The 14,825-nt window shown below is 41.8% G+C and overlaps 1 protein-coding gene across 1 annotated transcript in view; it reads left to right on the top strand.

Annotated features, from left to right (window-relative positions):
• The window catches only part of OTUD4 (OTU deubiquitinase 4), a 41,549-nt gene extending 26,724 nt beyond the window's left edge, over window positions 1–14,825 (top strand). Inside the window, exons 14-21 of the mRNA XM_061142425.1 lie at window positions 2,194–2,356; window positions 4,283–4,406; window positions 4,704–4,759; window positions 5,472–5,552; window positions 6,413–6,551; window positions 7,103–7,363; window positions 8,375–8,415; window positions 9,798–14,825. Of these exons, the coding sequence (XP_060998408.1) occupies window positions 2,194–2,356; window positions 4,283–4,406; window positions 4,704–4,759; window positions 5,472–5,552; window positions 6,413–6,551; window positions 7,103–7,363; window positions 8,375–8,415; window positions 9,798–11,009 (2,077 nt within the window). The 3' untranslated portion in view covers window positions 11,010–14,825. The remainder of the gene's footprint in view (window positions 1–2,193; window positions 2,357–4,282; window positions 4,407–4,703; window positions 4,760–5,471; window positions 5,553–6,412; window positions 6,552–7,102; window positions 7,364–8,374; window positions 8,416–9,797) is intronic.

Genomic DNA, 14,825 nt, shown 5'->3' with positions numbered 1-14,825 from the left:
CTTTAGGATTGACTGGTTTGGTCTTCTTGCAGTCCTAGGGACTCTTAAGAGTCTTCTCCTCTTTCTGCAGAGGCAATGTTAACAGATTCTTGTGTATCCTAAGGGCAGGGATATTTTAACATGTGTAAAAAGTATGTATGTATTCATAATCTAATTGTCCAGAAATTCTAATGATAACAAATGATTAAAAATCAATCATAAGAAAGAATTACCTCATGTCTCAAGGGTGGTCAGTACATACACAGCCCTGAGAAATGGCCTGATTACAGAGTAATCAGGACCTTGTGTTCCTGGCACATCCAGTGATGGTGGGCAGGGGCGATGGGGGCCCGTGGTGGGTTGGTTACCTCCCCCAAAAGATGGAACTGATGCCCTTAATCGCCTAGTTGTGGCTTAAGTCTAACATGCGGACACTGACCAGACTCCACTAGCATCTGAAGTCTTACTCACTATGGGCAGAATACCTAAGAGGACCAAATGGCTGACTTATATGCACTTTTGTTTCCCACAAACTACATTTTTATCCAGTGTGTCTTCTAGTGGTTTTTCCAGTCTGACAGGAATTTGAGTGATCGTATAGATGTTGTTTTCTTGTTTGTGTTAGGCATATATTATTTGGTATATAAAAACACTTGATGGCAGAAGGCAGTGGATAGTGCATAGATATGAAACTTCGGAGAATTTTTGACATTGTGATTGATGATGTAGGAACCCACTTGTATTTGCAGTGAGTAAGACTTCAAGGATGTAGGTGTGAGAATAAATTCTGCTAATGTATTAAATATAGAGACTGCAGATGATTGAATAAAGTAAGACTTTAAAAAATTATAGTCAAAATTTAGAATTTTTTAGCTAAATACTCAATTGATTTAATGTTCATAGAATTCATCTTGGCTTTATTTCTAATATTTAGCACATTAATTTGGGATTCTCGTTATAGAATAAAAGATCAGTGGTGTTGGGCATGAGACCTTGTGACCTCTCACTCTTCTGAAATCTCTTTCTCATGGACATTGTCTCTTCCTTCTGAGAAAATAACGGAGAATAACAAGAACCAGCGGGATTGCCCGGTGTCCTTTAGTTCGCAGATGCGGAGAGCGACCGACCTGCTGGGCTGGACGCTCCCCTCCAGCTCAGCCCAGACAGGAAGGGTTTGGTGCTCTGTGGCTGGTGGGCGGGGTAGGCTGGCGCCTTCAGGTGATGAGTGGTTAGCAAGTGTTGATTGTGCAGAGACTCGTGGCTGCTGCTGAGCTATCTTCGGAGTCTTTCACCACAGGGGTTTGAGAAGGACCGGTCTAAGATGGAGGGTCTTTTTTCCCATGAGACTCCGGGGTTGACATCCACCCCGTTGGAGTTAGGATGTGGTTTTAAGTGGGACTGAGGACATGAAACGGCCATTCTTTCTTTCAGAGGGAAAAGAATCAGATGATATCAGTTGTGTCCTTCCCGCTCTTTTTAGGGAGATGGTGTCTCTTCACATATTTTTCTTGCAGGCTTTGGATTTTCATTTCCCACTGTTGTAAAACTGTTAGGCATGGAAGAAATAGTACTCATATTGCCTGTAATAGTTACATAAAATGTTAGGGTTGTGTTATGGGCTACTTGACTCTATTCATGAATTTTGTTGTCTCCTCCTTTGACCAAAATTATATTGAGATGACAGCAGTACAGTTAGTATCTCACCTCGTGCATTTCCCCCCCCCCCCCGCCCCCCCAGCTTTCATGTTCCCTTGATAGTGTTGTTAAAAAGCAGGAAAGTAGTCCTGGTGTTTCTTCTAACATTGTCCTTTACTTAAAATAGACAATGAGAATGCTTTTGAGGCCTAAACTAGTAACTTTCCCTTTCCTTTGAAAGAGAAGTCTTATGAAAATATTGGAATATGGCATAAAGAAAAGATAGAATGCTTATATTTATGCTCCAATGAGAAGAAAAATCTGTGATAATGTGTATCATTTGGAAGTGAGTTATATTTTTCTTTTCCTGTATTGTAAATTTGTCGTCTTGACTCTGAAATCCCAATAATTCAGGTGCTTCCTCTTGCTAAACGTTTGTTAATTGGGCAGCTAAAAGTTCTATAATGTCACAGTGTAGCTAAGATAGCAAATACTTGTATTGCTGAAAGTGTTATTTTAGATTATTTTAGGTACGCAGTACATTGTCTTTTTTTCATCCAAGAATGTCTTATTTGACAGAAAACCTGATCGTGAGAGAGCTGAGGATTTTGATGCCACGACTCGAGAACCTAACTATTTCGGCCTCTCTCCAGAAGAGCGCAGAGAGAAGCAAGCTATAGAAGAGTCTCGTTTACTCTATGAGATTCAGAACAGAGATGAACAGGCTTTCCCAGCCCTTTCTGTATGTATATAAAAAGGAATTGGAAAAGTTACCCTTCAGAAGTCTCCCCTTTATATGGTTTTTGTACTCAACCATAGATTCTAGTGGCAGACGAATCATTTTTACACTGAAGGTTACCTTGGGGATGACGCAGCTGCCCCTCCTTTTCATGTTCATGAGGCAAATGAGGTCTAAAGATATTTCTAGTTGGTGGCAGAGTTGAGGCAAGCTGATTGTTTATCTAACTTCAAGTTGAGTATTTTGTTTTGAACTGAAGCTTCTTTTTGCTAGCCAGAGCCAGTGACTTACCCTAAGCAGTGGAGGTGTACAATTTAGTTAAAAGATACTTCTGTGAAATTGGGACATTCTTTTCAGTGTTCCTTGTCAAACATACCCAGGACCTATTAAGAGAAACCTGGTACATAGAAGTGAGAGCTGTGGTTCAGAGCAGTCACTGCTGGAGACGGCGGTGGGTGCAGGCTGGGCTTTGCCCTTGCCCTGTGTCCGATGCTGAGCAGTGACGGGTGCGCCTTGATGGGACGAGACAAACACTCTCTGCCTTTGAGTGTCTTAATTCTTTTGAGGGAGGCAGACGGGGAAGCAGTAAATGCTGTGTGAGGAGGGTCGTTGGCACACAGGGGCAGGGTCGCCGCCCGAGTGCGGTCACTGGCTCCCTGAGCCTGCGGTCTGACAGCGGTGAGTGGCACTAAATGGCTTGTGACGCAGCTGTGAGCACCTGTGAGGCGTGAGCGGTGGTCGGAACACTTTCCTAACAGTGGAGTAAATAGGCAGGATGCAATGTTATAGAAGCTACCTTATAATACATATGTATGTGTATATGTGTATGTATATCAATATGAAACATTAAAGCTCCACACATTGTTTTCTGGCCTCTGTGGAATTCTTAAGAGGTGGAGAGGCTGAGCTGAGACCAGCTCACCTGGAGTAGTATAGTTCAGGCTGGCCCAGGGATTGGAGTTCAGGAATTGTTGGAAGACATGCCCAAATTCATACGTGAATTAGGCATAGTCTCTATTCTGAGTGTAGTTTATCTCTGTGATACGTTATTTTTCCATAATATTTAGATAGTAAAAAAACTACTGATCTTTTAAGCTTCTACTCACAGTTTTTTGTCTTTTTTTCAGTTATTGAATGGTGAGAAACTACTACTATACTGTGGAAATAGACGGTGAAATGTTTTGATTGTTAAAATGAGGTCTTCATACTCATTGTGTTTAAACAGGCTTTTGAGCCTGCCTTGGACTTGATAGTGACTCAGGTTTGTCTTCTAGAAAAGGCCTGCCACTGAGGGCTGAGATCTCTTCTCAGCTGTGTGCAGCGTTTCCTCACAGATCATAGGAGAGCAGAGGCCTTCAGTGGTCATTTAGCTGAAAAGCCAGACTTACTCCAGTCCCTGTGCTTCACCAGTTAGAAGCTGGAGCTCATGCAGAACTTGGGGGGGGGGGGGGGGGGGGCTTTGCTGACAGTCAGTGGTATTTTAGTGGGAAGAGTCCTAGTGACTGTATCTGCCCCTTGCCCTTGGGGCTGCCTTCCCACTTCCCCAGAGGACTGTGGCTCTGCAGAGGCTGCTTTTGAAGGTTGGCATGAAGGGTGCTATTCTCTGTGCAAAGAATGGAAATGTAAGTTGCATAGTAGAGGTTCGGTCACAGTGGCTTCTTGAAATGTTGGCATATGAAGAAGTCTTAACTACTAGGCTAAGTGTCTGATTGCCTCATCCTTTGGCTTATTAATAAGCCAGTTACTGTAGATATTTAATATGAACTCTAGGTTGTATTTTTTTTTTTGTAGGCTGGGAAGTTTACAGATACAAAGTGATGAATTTTGAGATTTTTAGTCAGATGTGTGAACAGTAAGATTAATTAAAAGACTTCTGTTCATATACTTGTGAGTAAATTTTTTAACACCAAGTGTTGGGTTTTGTTTAAGAGTTCATCAGTCAGCCAGTCAGCTTCTCAGAGTAGCAACCCAGGCATCCAGAGAAAATCATCCCATGGAAGCGATCGAAAAGGAAGCAGGCGGAGAATGGACACTGAAGAACGGAAAGATAAAGGTATGTTATTTCATCATTTGAAAGCAGATGCTAGAGATCTGTTTCTGGCCTAAAGTCAGCCATGGGGAGAAGAACTCTTACTTTTTAATGATTGAGCAATGTACTGTCACATCTCACTGTTGCAGAGAAGCCTTGACTCAAGCTAAATAAAGCATAGTGTGTAATTGTGAAAACTCTTACTCACTGACTGAGCAGGGTTAACATGGTACTTCCAGCTTTCTGTCTTCATGTTTTGTTGTTCTGTCTTCACACCTGACTAGTGGCTGATGCTGGCTTTTTTATCTTGATCTGTTATAGACTCTGTCCATGGACATATTCCCTTGGATAAAAAACCTGAGCCAGGCACATTGGAGGTAAATGTTTTGAATACTAATCACGTCTTTTTCTTTTTCCTTAACACTGTGGTAGTGCAGAAAAAGATGGAGATGACTTCAGCATTTTATAACAAGTGGTGTTTAGTCACTAAGTTGTGTCTAGCTCTTTTGTGACCCCACGGACTGTAGCCTGCCAGGCTCCTCTGTCCATGGGATTTTCCAGGCAAGAATACTGGAGTGGGTTGCCGTTTCCTTCTCTGGGGGATCTTCCAAACCCAGGGGTCGAACCCATATCAACAAGCAGATTCTCTACTACTGAGCCATCAGGGAAGCTGTAACAAAGTGTTATGGAAATAGAAAAGCAGAAGAAAATTGGGAGAAAGTTACAATGCTTGAGGAAAATTGATGCATTCACAAATTATAACCATTTCTTCTAGGGTGCAGTACTTCAACTGCTATGATGACCTTTACTTTCCATTACTCCATAGTGTTACAGATTGAGATTTTTACGGGAAAAATGCTGTTTTGGAACCATGCCCCTAGTAAAAACTGCCCTATAGTTTGATGTGATTAAGACATGCAGGCAAAATTACCTACCTGTTGAAGACCAGATATAATTGAAAAAAATACTCAGTTGTTAGAGGATTCAGTCAGATACAGATAGGTGAGCTATAAAAGTAGCACAGTTATCCCAGAATGTGGATCTTTGAAATAGAAAATGACCCCCCCCCTTTTCTTTTTGCTTCCAAAGAATATTAGCAATGATAAGTGTGCAAGAATTTCATCACCATCAAAATCAAAGAAATTAGAGTGCCCACCTCCTCCAGAGCAAGTAAGTACATTGTCGCATTTGACATTGAATGCTACTTAAAAACAGAAAATAATAGGAAATGGGAGAATTTATTAATAGATCATAATTTGGAATGCAATTACAATTTGTCTCTAATTTTGTTCTTGGTTAATCTGGAATGGTCTCAATGGAATGTTTTCTGGACATAGAAACCATTCTTCTGAATTGAAGTTGAATAAGTTTTTATCTGGTACTTTATGTTGCCTTCGTGATGAGTTGACTTGAAAATAAGATTTTTGAAGGGAAATTTGTTTTCTTTCAGAACAACTCTGCATGCTTACCAGTTGTTTCATAGAAGAGAAGGAATGTAATGATTGAAGAGATTAGAAAGGATGTATGTCTAAAGGGCAGTATTGCCAGCTTCCAGATGTAATGATGAAAGAACCTGAGTTCTAGCAGATTGTTTTGCTTCTTGGTCTAATACAGGAGTAGAGAAAGTTCTTATCATTTGTCTTTTAGTTAACATCCTTCATGTCAGGTAGAAAGTGTATGATTTTATGTTAGCTCTTTGTGTGAGGAGCTGTTCTAGACTTGTGAATTTCAGGGTGATTTCAGTGACTTTGGTTCTTTGCCTTAAAGCATATGGTTCAAATTGCTTTATAGTTTGTTTCTAACCCCACTGGTGACTTCTGTGACTTTTGGTGGGCAATCACTGGATCGAATTTGTTAGTATGGGATTTTTAGCTCCTGTGTTTCTTCTTTCATTTCGAAGACCAGAAGACAGACCATTTATGTAGAAACTGCAGTTGTGTAAGAGGCAGGTAACTCATTATGCATTCGGTGGTTGAATTAGTGTTAAGCACAATGAACTCTTGTCTTTTTTGCACCCCTTCTTCTTGAAGAAGCCAGCAGAACATGTGTCTCTGTCAAATCCAGCTCCCCTTCTAGTTTCTCCAGAGGTACATCTAACTCCCGCGGTGCCTTCCTTACCAGCCACTGTGCCCGCCTGGCCGAGCGAACCTACAACGTTTGGACCAACAGGTGAGATAAAATTTTTTAAAGTTCATTGAACCAACCAGCAGAAGTCCTCCAAGTCTTGACATTCTTGAGTATGAGCTTGACCTCAGAGCGGGGTCAGGTGCATGGAGCCTCAGAGCTTCTGTGATCCTCTGTACTGCTCTGCTTCCTGTGGTGGAGGGCCAGGTTCACGTGGTGCTCATTTGAGATCCGCCCTCACAGTCTCGGGAGCAAGATGTGTGAGCTCTGGTTGCCTGGCTCTGGCAGTGCAGTTTTCAGTCCCCTGCAACCCCCTCAGCTCTTTACGGCCCCATGAGACACGGGCTCTGTGTCTTATGTGCGTCTGTAAGAGCTGTCACTGGCTCAGAGCCTGTTTTTTGGCCTCGTTTCCTCCTGCATGGCCAGGAGGGTGCGTGGTTGACATAAGTACTTTAGATTGCTTAAGCGCACGCTGTTTTCCCAGCTGTGTAATGTATAGCATTCCTTACTGTTTAGCCTAATGTTACCTTTTATTTGTGGAGGAGAATTATCTTTACCTCTTCAGAGCTTCTGATTCCTTTCCCTTTCTTTTGTAGGTGTCCCTGCCCAAATTCCTGTCTTGTCAGTGACACAGACTCTGACTACCGGACCTGATTCTGCTGTGTCCCAAGCTCATTTGACACCCTCTCCAGTTCCTGTGTCAATACAGGCCGTGAACCAGCCCTTGATGCCTTTGCCTCAGACATTGAGCCTTTACCAGGACCCACTGTATCCTGGGTTTCCTTGTAACGAAAAGGGAGATCGAGCCATTGCACCACCTTACTCACTGTGTCACACGGGGGAGGACCTGCCTAAAGGTGAGCTCCTCCTCCAAGTTCAGGTTAATTTTATCAGGTCCTGCTGGGAGTTGAGTGAGAATTGTAAGTAGAGGGCAGAGGTCAGGTTGCCGAGTAAGTTGGAGGACTTGCTTGGGGAGGACAGCAGAGGTGCGGCTGTCTGTCCGTCTCTCACTCTTGTTTCAGCTTCTCTATGATGGGATATGTTTTTATACATTTAGTAGCTGTAGCATCCCCCGTCATGTCTGCAAAAAGCCTGAATCCATTTTGAATTAAGCTTTGCTAGTGTTACTAACTAGACAACTAAACATTGCTGAGTTTTTCATACCAGTGGTTTGGTGTTTGGAACTACTCTTTTCATATCTGTGAAAAGATTATAAAGAAATGAGTATAACACGTGATAGCTGTCACGTATATACATATATGTATACATATTTTAAAGGAGCTCCTTTTAAATTTGTCCTGAAGAGATTTTAGTTTATGTTTGTGAACTTTCCTATCTGTAAAACTGAAAGAGTAATGCAGTGACTGCTCTTTACCTGGATATTTGTAGATAATTTTATTAGCGGTTTGATGTTTGAGTCTGTGGGTAACTGGCTAATGTTAAATGAATACCTGAGCTAGTATTGTCCTGCTAATCTCATTACTGAGTTTTATGTTGATTTTTACTCTTATCCCCCCAATTTTTCATTTTATAATGTTTTAAACCCCACAGAGAAGTTGAAAAAAAAAATGCAGTGAACACGTGGGTTTTCTTTGTACAGATTTGCTTTTAGTCATAAAAATCTCAGTTTAAGCCATTTTGGGAGTTGGATGTTAGAGTAGAAAAAGTGTGTTGAACCCGGAATCACCCTACAGTAATGGAACCTGGTTTTGGTTATGTTATAATTTTTAATCCATGTTTTGTATTACAGGCTAGAGAAAACAGTTCAAGTAGGCCAAATTGTCCTTAGAACTATGTATCATTTGAGGATAATGAGAAAAAGCTTTTTGTGAATGTATAATTTTAGTGTTGATGTTACTTATTTTCAGATAAGAACATTCTTCGATTCTTCTTCAATCTTGGTGTAAAGGTATTTACATTTTATCATTTTAAAGTTATTTTAAGTTAATGCTGTTTTTTTTTTTTTTTTTTAATACTGTTTTAAATTACTAATTCTAACCTATTGGTCAGTAACTTAAGGCTAATCTTATTTTAAGAACTAGCATTTTCAGTGCCTTACAGTTTGTTTTTGGTGGTGATTGAGGCTCCACCATTTGCCTGCTTTTCCTGTTAATTGACAGTGATTTAACCCTGTGAGTTTATTTGGGGGAACAGCCTGGTAAAGTGCTCCTTGAGTCGGGTGAAAGGTCTATACTGTGGGCCCTGGGCGAGTTCCGGAGTGTGTCGGAAACTGCCTGTTGCCGGTCATGGAACGGGGCGGTGATCTTCTCCCTGCCTCCGTTGTTGAAAGGCTGAGAGGAGGCCAGCCTTGGAAGGCAGGGCTCCCTGGCAGAGCAGAGGTTCCTGCGGGAGGTGGTCAGCCTGGAGATGGCTTGTCTTAGAAAGAGCTGGAGAGCTCTGTTCTTGTCAGTGTTGCGTTGTCTCCTGTGCAGATTCGTTTCTGTGGGTTCTGGACTGTTAAAACACCAAGTGTTACCATGGCCTACAGACCAGTTCATAAAAACAGGCTTGATTGAATTTCTCCATCTACTAATTCATTGCCTAGTTTATATTTCTCTAGTTAATGTTGGTTGTACAGCTGATTAATTAGCCAGTAATCTGGTAAATTTTTCTTTGTTTTGTTGTTTAGGCTGAACCTTTTGCGGGGCAACAGTTTGGAGTATTTCATTTCATTATTTAGCCTTACCTGACTAGAGGTCTAAATTTAATCCTTGCAATTGGATTGCTCTGGGGGCTTCTGTAACCATGGAGTCCAAATATTGGGGATCACCTACTTCTGTGCCAGCATTTTTAATGACAGAACCTGTCATTAAACTAGTCTAGGTAGCTAGTGGGCTAACGGGGTCGTATACTGAGTTAGTGGTAGAGCCAGAACATGAGCAGAGGTCATTCCAAACAGCCAGTGATTGAGATGTTGGAAGTTAGAGGCTTGATTGCTGCTGCTGGTTTTTGAGATCTCTGTCACCCCAGATTCCTTCTGTGCAGTTAGGTCTACAGGATGGAATATTGATCACAGTGGTCTGTAGGGAGGCTCATTACTGTCAACTGTCAAGCCTCTGTGTCAGGGCTGTGAGTTGGTTTCAGGCTAGGAACAAGGAATGGAGTCTTGGCAGTGACTTAATTTTGTGATTCCTCTGCATGTTGTGTGTTAGAGGGGTCTTGTCTTTGGACTGCAGTTTATGGTCTTTTCAGACGCAAGAAACTTCGCTTGAGCCCGCTCAAATTTCTTCCCCCTCAACCCCCCCAATGTAGTTTATCTTACTGTTTTTTGTGTTTTTTTGTCTCTTCTAGGCATATAGTTGTCCTATGTGGGCCCCACACTCTTACCTGTACCCTTTGCATCAGGCCTACCTGGCAGCCTGCAGGATGTACCCAAAGGTCCCTGTCCCTATGTATCCTCAGAACCCATGGTTCCAAGAAGCTCCTTCTGCTCAGAACGAGAGTGATTGTACGTGTCCAGATGCACACTTCCCCATGGAGCCCGAGGGCAGCGTGAACGGCCAGATGCCACAGGCAGAGATGGGCCCGCCCGCGTTTTCCTCACCCCTGGTCATCCCTCCGTCTCAGGTGTCTGACAGTCACGGACAGTTGTCCTACCAGGCGGACCTACAATCGGAGAACGCAGGGCAGCTCCTTCACGCCGACTATGAGGAGTCGCTGAGTGGCAAGAACATGTTCCCGCAGCCGTCCTTTGGCCCGAACCCATTCTTGGGCCCGGTCCCCATCGCACCGCCTTTCTTTCCTCACGTTTGGTATGGCTACCCTTTTCAGGGATTCATCGAGAATCCAGTCATGAGGCAGAATATCGTTCTGCCCTCTGATGAGAAAGGAGAATTGGATCTGCCCCTGGAAAACCTCGATCTCTCTAAAGAGTGTGCTTCCGTGCCAGCAGCAGAGGAGTTTCCCGAGGCTGGGCGCGAGGACCCCCATGCTCCCGCTGAAGCCGGCGCCAGCAAGCCTGCCGGCCGCGCCGAGCGCTCCTCGCAGACACCGAAGGCGGAGCCGGGCTCGGCTCCCGGGCCTCCTGTCGCTGAGGGCGAGGGGCGCGGCCCCGCTCAGCTTCTAAACAGAGAGAGGGAAGCTGCGCCCGCGGGCCTGGAGCCCAAAAGGACCATTCCAAGTCTGAAAGAAAAACCAGAGAAAGGGAAAGAGCCGAAGACTGCTGCTGATGCGGTCAGCGGGGCCAACTCTGTGGATAACAGGGTGCAGAGACCAAAAGAAGAGAGCTCAGAGGACGAAAACGAGGTGTCGCACATTCTGAGGAGCGGGCGATCCAAGCAGTTCTATAACCAGACTTTCGGGGGGAGGAAGTACAAGAACGACTGGGGCTATTCGGGCCGCGGAGGGTACCCGCACGCCCGAGGCGAGGAGTCCTGGAAGGGGCAGCCGAGCAGGAGCCGTGACGAGGGCTACCAGTACCACCGGAACGTCCGCGGCCGGCCCTACCGGGGGGACAGGAGGAGGTCGGGGATGGGGGACGGCCATCGGGGACAGCACACCTGATGTGTCGCTGCCGTACTTTAGAGTGGAAGCCCTTGCTTAGGTGGAATGTCTGAAGGCTTTAAAAAAACAAAAAAAACAATAAAAACCCAAATTGGAACGCTCTCCTCCCCTCCCCCCTTACCTTCACTCTCATTCTGGACAGGAGATTTTGGATATGTGTTCAGGGGGCAGGTGAATTCCTGGTGTTGCCATTTTTCTGTGTTCAAAACCTGTCTATTTATCAGGTAACTGCCCCTATAAAAAGTAAGAAATGTTTGTTAAAGTATTTTTTATAAACAGCTTAATATGAACCATTATAGATTTAGTGTTTGATTTTTGTTTTTCCTTATATAAGTTTAATTTCAGATGTTGGAAACGTGTGCTTTGTAGTGTTTACTAAAGTGACAAAACATGCCATTCGACACACTATAGATTCCAAAACATAACATCGCACCAAATAGAAACGTATATTTTATTATGCAATGCCTTAGTCATAAACTGGGCTCAAACAGGTCTTAGCCTAAAACACTGTTGTCTTTTGAAACGCTTCCAACCCAAAGGCCTTTCATCTCAATATCTGTCAAACTTGAATGATGTCTTCTCTTTAATATTACACATAAGGCAGCCTATTAACCTGTGTCTTAGAAATGTTGTATATAGTTCTTTTAATATTCATAGGGTATATTTTTGAATTTTGGTGAGTATTTGTTGAACTTGAGATTGCATACAAGAATAGATGTTTAAGAAATCATAGGAAATCTAATGAAATGGCTGTTCCCACCAAGAATTCTTAGCACTGGTGTAAATATCATGGTGCCTACTCGAAAGAAATGTAGATGCTATGCATTTTGAAAATAATCTGCATCTGTTAAAACTGCAGAAGTTTTTTAATGCCACTTTAACACTAATGCACTGACAGATTTAAATATTTTGTGAGAAGAAATGTTAAAAAAATTTTTAGCCTGACAGGTTTCTATAGAGTTACTGTGTTTCGTTTTTCTCTTTTGCACCATCAGTTTATGCGTACCACTTGACACTTGCATGTTCAATTTGTCTCGGCTGGAACTATTGTACAAAAAAGGATGATTGTGACTTTGAGTTCTTTTTCTAGAGGATGCTGCTAGACTGTGGATTTGCTTTTGCATCGTGTAGCTTGTTGCCCCTTGGTAATACGTCCTTGATCCCACTTCCTTCCTGTCTCTGCAGTATTCATTTAGAAGTTCCCTCTGCATGGTGCACTCTGCTCCCATTGGGAGATTCGAGTCTCTGAATTAACACAGTATTCATTCATCTATGTTACTGTGTAAAAAAATTGCTGTAGCTTGTATTTCTTATTTGTACATATCAATGTGAAATTCTACCCTTTTTTATGTTCTCCTTTGATCAGGAAGTTTGAGTGCTATGCAAATAATGTAGTTAATTTCTCTTTGCATGCCATGTGTAGTACACCTAGCCAAAAGTAATTTTTTTTTTTTAAAAGCAAATTACTTTAAAAGCAGATAGAATTCACTTGAATTTGACAAGCTGAAGCAGATGAGTTTTCTGGGTTCTCTGCTAACCTACGGGAATGTTTGGATGCCAGCTCGGCTCAGTGAATCTCCGCTGTACTGTAATAATGGTTATTTACCTCTTTGTTTTAATTACCTGATGTCTGTGTAACTGCTGATTTGAGTAGTGATTCGTGTGTAGATATTTTGTAACATAGGATTTTAGAGAGCACTTTGAAAGATAACATTTTATTGTGATGGTGCTTGGTAGAAATTTGTAGACTGGGATTGTTGTGTGGAAAAGAAAAAGATTCTTGAGAGAACCTGTTGAAAGGAATTTCTCTTGTCACCTTCTAAGCCAGAAAACTCTGGAAGGTACTGCTTAAGAATTTTTTTTCTTGGTCACCATCAACATTTGTTATGGAATGAGAAGATGAGAGGGTCCTCCACTTTCAGCTCATGCTTTTACATGTAAGATTAGCTTACCTGATCATTTTAATGAAAATTACATTAGCTATAGTGACGAGATTTAAAAGTTCAGCAGTGTAGGTTTGATCTCAGGAGTCCCCCCAAAAAAAAAAAAAACAAAAAAAACATTCTGTTCCTGTGTCCTTTGTTTTCTTGACTGGGATTTGATCTCAGTTTCTTCTGGAAATGTTTTAAAATTGGATAGGAAAGAATACTGTTTGGTTTCTTCACTGTCATTCTGTCTTACCTCAGTTGAGTAACGGAATACTCTGTAGTTCCTGAAGGAAATGCCGAGTTGCTTCCTGTTTGCCATACTTACCTCCAGGATGTGGTGGAAACAGTGCTGAGGGAGAACTCGAGCAGTTGCTACTTAAGTCAGTGACCTCTGGAATAAGAAGAAAGAACTCTGACTTTTGATTATTAGGTTTTAAAATTCTCAGTCTTTGCAGGAAGGTCTGTTTTTCCTTTGGGTTTGATTTTGGTGTATCAGTCCAGGGGTTTTGCCTTATGCTGAGGTCAAACTAGGGCCAAGCAAGCTTTGTCCTCCTCCATTTTAACTGAGTTATATCGTATGTTGACATAAGATAAAAATGTTTCAGAGAAAAGCAAAAGCTTAGAAGTGAGAATCATTTGTACTTCAAGTTGGAAATTATGGAACTTACTCTCTTAACGATCATACACATTTTGAAGAACAAATGTTTAGCATGACCAAAGCTCACTTCTCATTTTTGTTGGCTTTTGCTAAACTTGATTCCAGCCCCTTTCCTTTTAGTATTGTGTGTGTTTCTCCTCTTCATCTCCTCTCAGATAGATCTTCAGTTCTTGTTCCACATACCCCTTGGTGGCAGGATGCTGGCATCTGGGTAGTTCCCATCCTGTTGTTCCCTGTTAACCTGTGTGTGCGTTTTCACGGCTGACCTAAGCTCAGACCCTGCTGGGGCCTGGCCGGAGTAGGTTTTCCCTACTGATATGTCATCATATTTGCTGCCAACTCTATATTCTTGCAGTGCGTTTCCTTTGTGACTCAAGGTTGAATAATGCCTGTGAACTGCAAACTTGCTTATGATTGACTTGGTGCAATAAAGTTCCTTTCTAACCATTTCTGGTTTAGAAAACATTCAGCCATCCTAGAACTAGCAATATTTATTTATGCCTCATTTATTTTACCTTAGTCTTTCACTTATGGGTACTAAGCAAGGTCCATTTTAGTGTAGCTGAAAAGAATGCATATTTGGCTACACTATTTCTGTTTACTGTATTTTGCTTCCTATTTAATGTCTAAATGCTATTGTGTTGTTTCAGATCTTAATAATGGCTCAGTTCCAGTATGTCAGTTTCAAAGAACTAAGGTTTTGCTGTTAGTGTAAGCCACTTACTCTCCCACTAACTGGGAATTCCCACTAATTTAGGTTTTTTTCTCCCCTGAAATACAAATTTTAGAAAATCCTACAAGAGGGGTGGGTGCATGTCTTAATGCTGGGAAACAGCAACTTTGGGGTTGAATTTACTTGAATGGATAAAAAATTGCATTGTTACAGAGCTAGAAAAAAATTTATGTATGAAAAATGATAATAGCCTTACACTGAGTACAAATAATACTTAAAGCATGTGAAGATGTGATTATTTGTGATGTTACTTGTAAAAAAAAAAGTATATATACATCTTTTGAAGTGTTGAAAGGAAAATAGTACTTTATATTCTTTATCATATCACTTTTTGTAAGTGTTGAATATATTCCTGTTTATTTTTCTATGTTCTGTTTTGTAGCCTTAAGAAGTGTTTCAAACATATCTGAATGTATAAAATAAGAGTAAATGCCCTACATGGTGTGATGCTGCATTATATATAAAACCGTGTGCATATATTAAATTTTGTCTCTCGA

The sequence above is a fragment of the Dama dama genome, chromosome 5 (genome assembly GCF_033118175.1).
Source record: "Dama dama isolate Ldn47 chromosome 5, ASM3311817v1, whole genome shotgun sequence".
NCBI lineage: Eukaryota > Metazoa > Chordata > Mammalia > Artiodactyla > Cervidae > Dama > Dama dama.
Note: the sequence above shows the minus strand (reverse complement) of the source record. Positions and strands in the feature narration are given on the sequence as shown.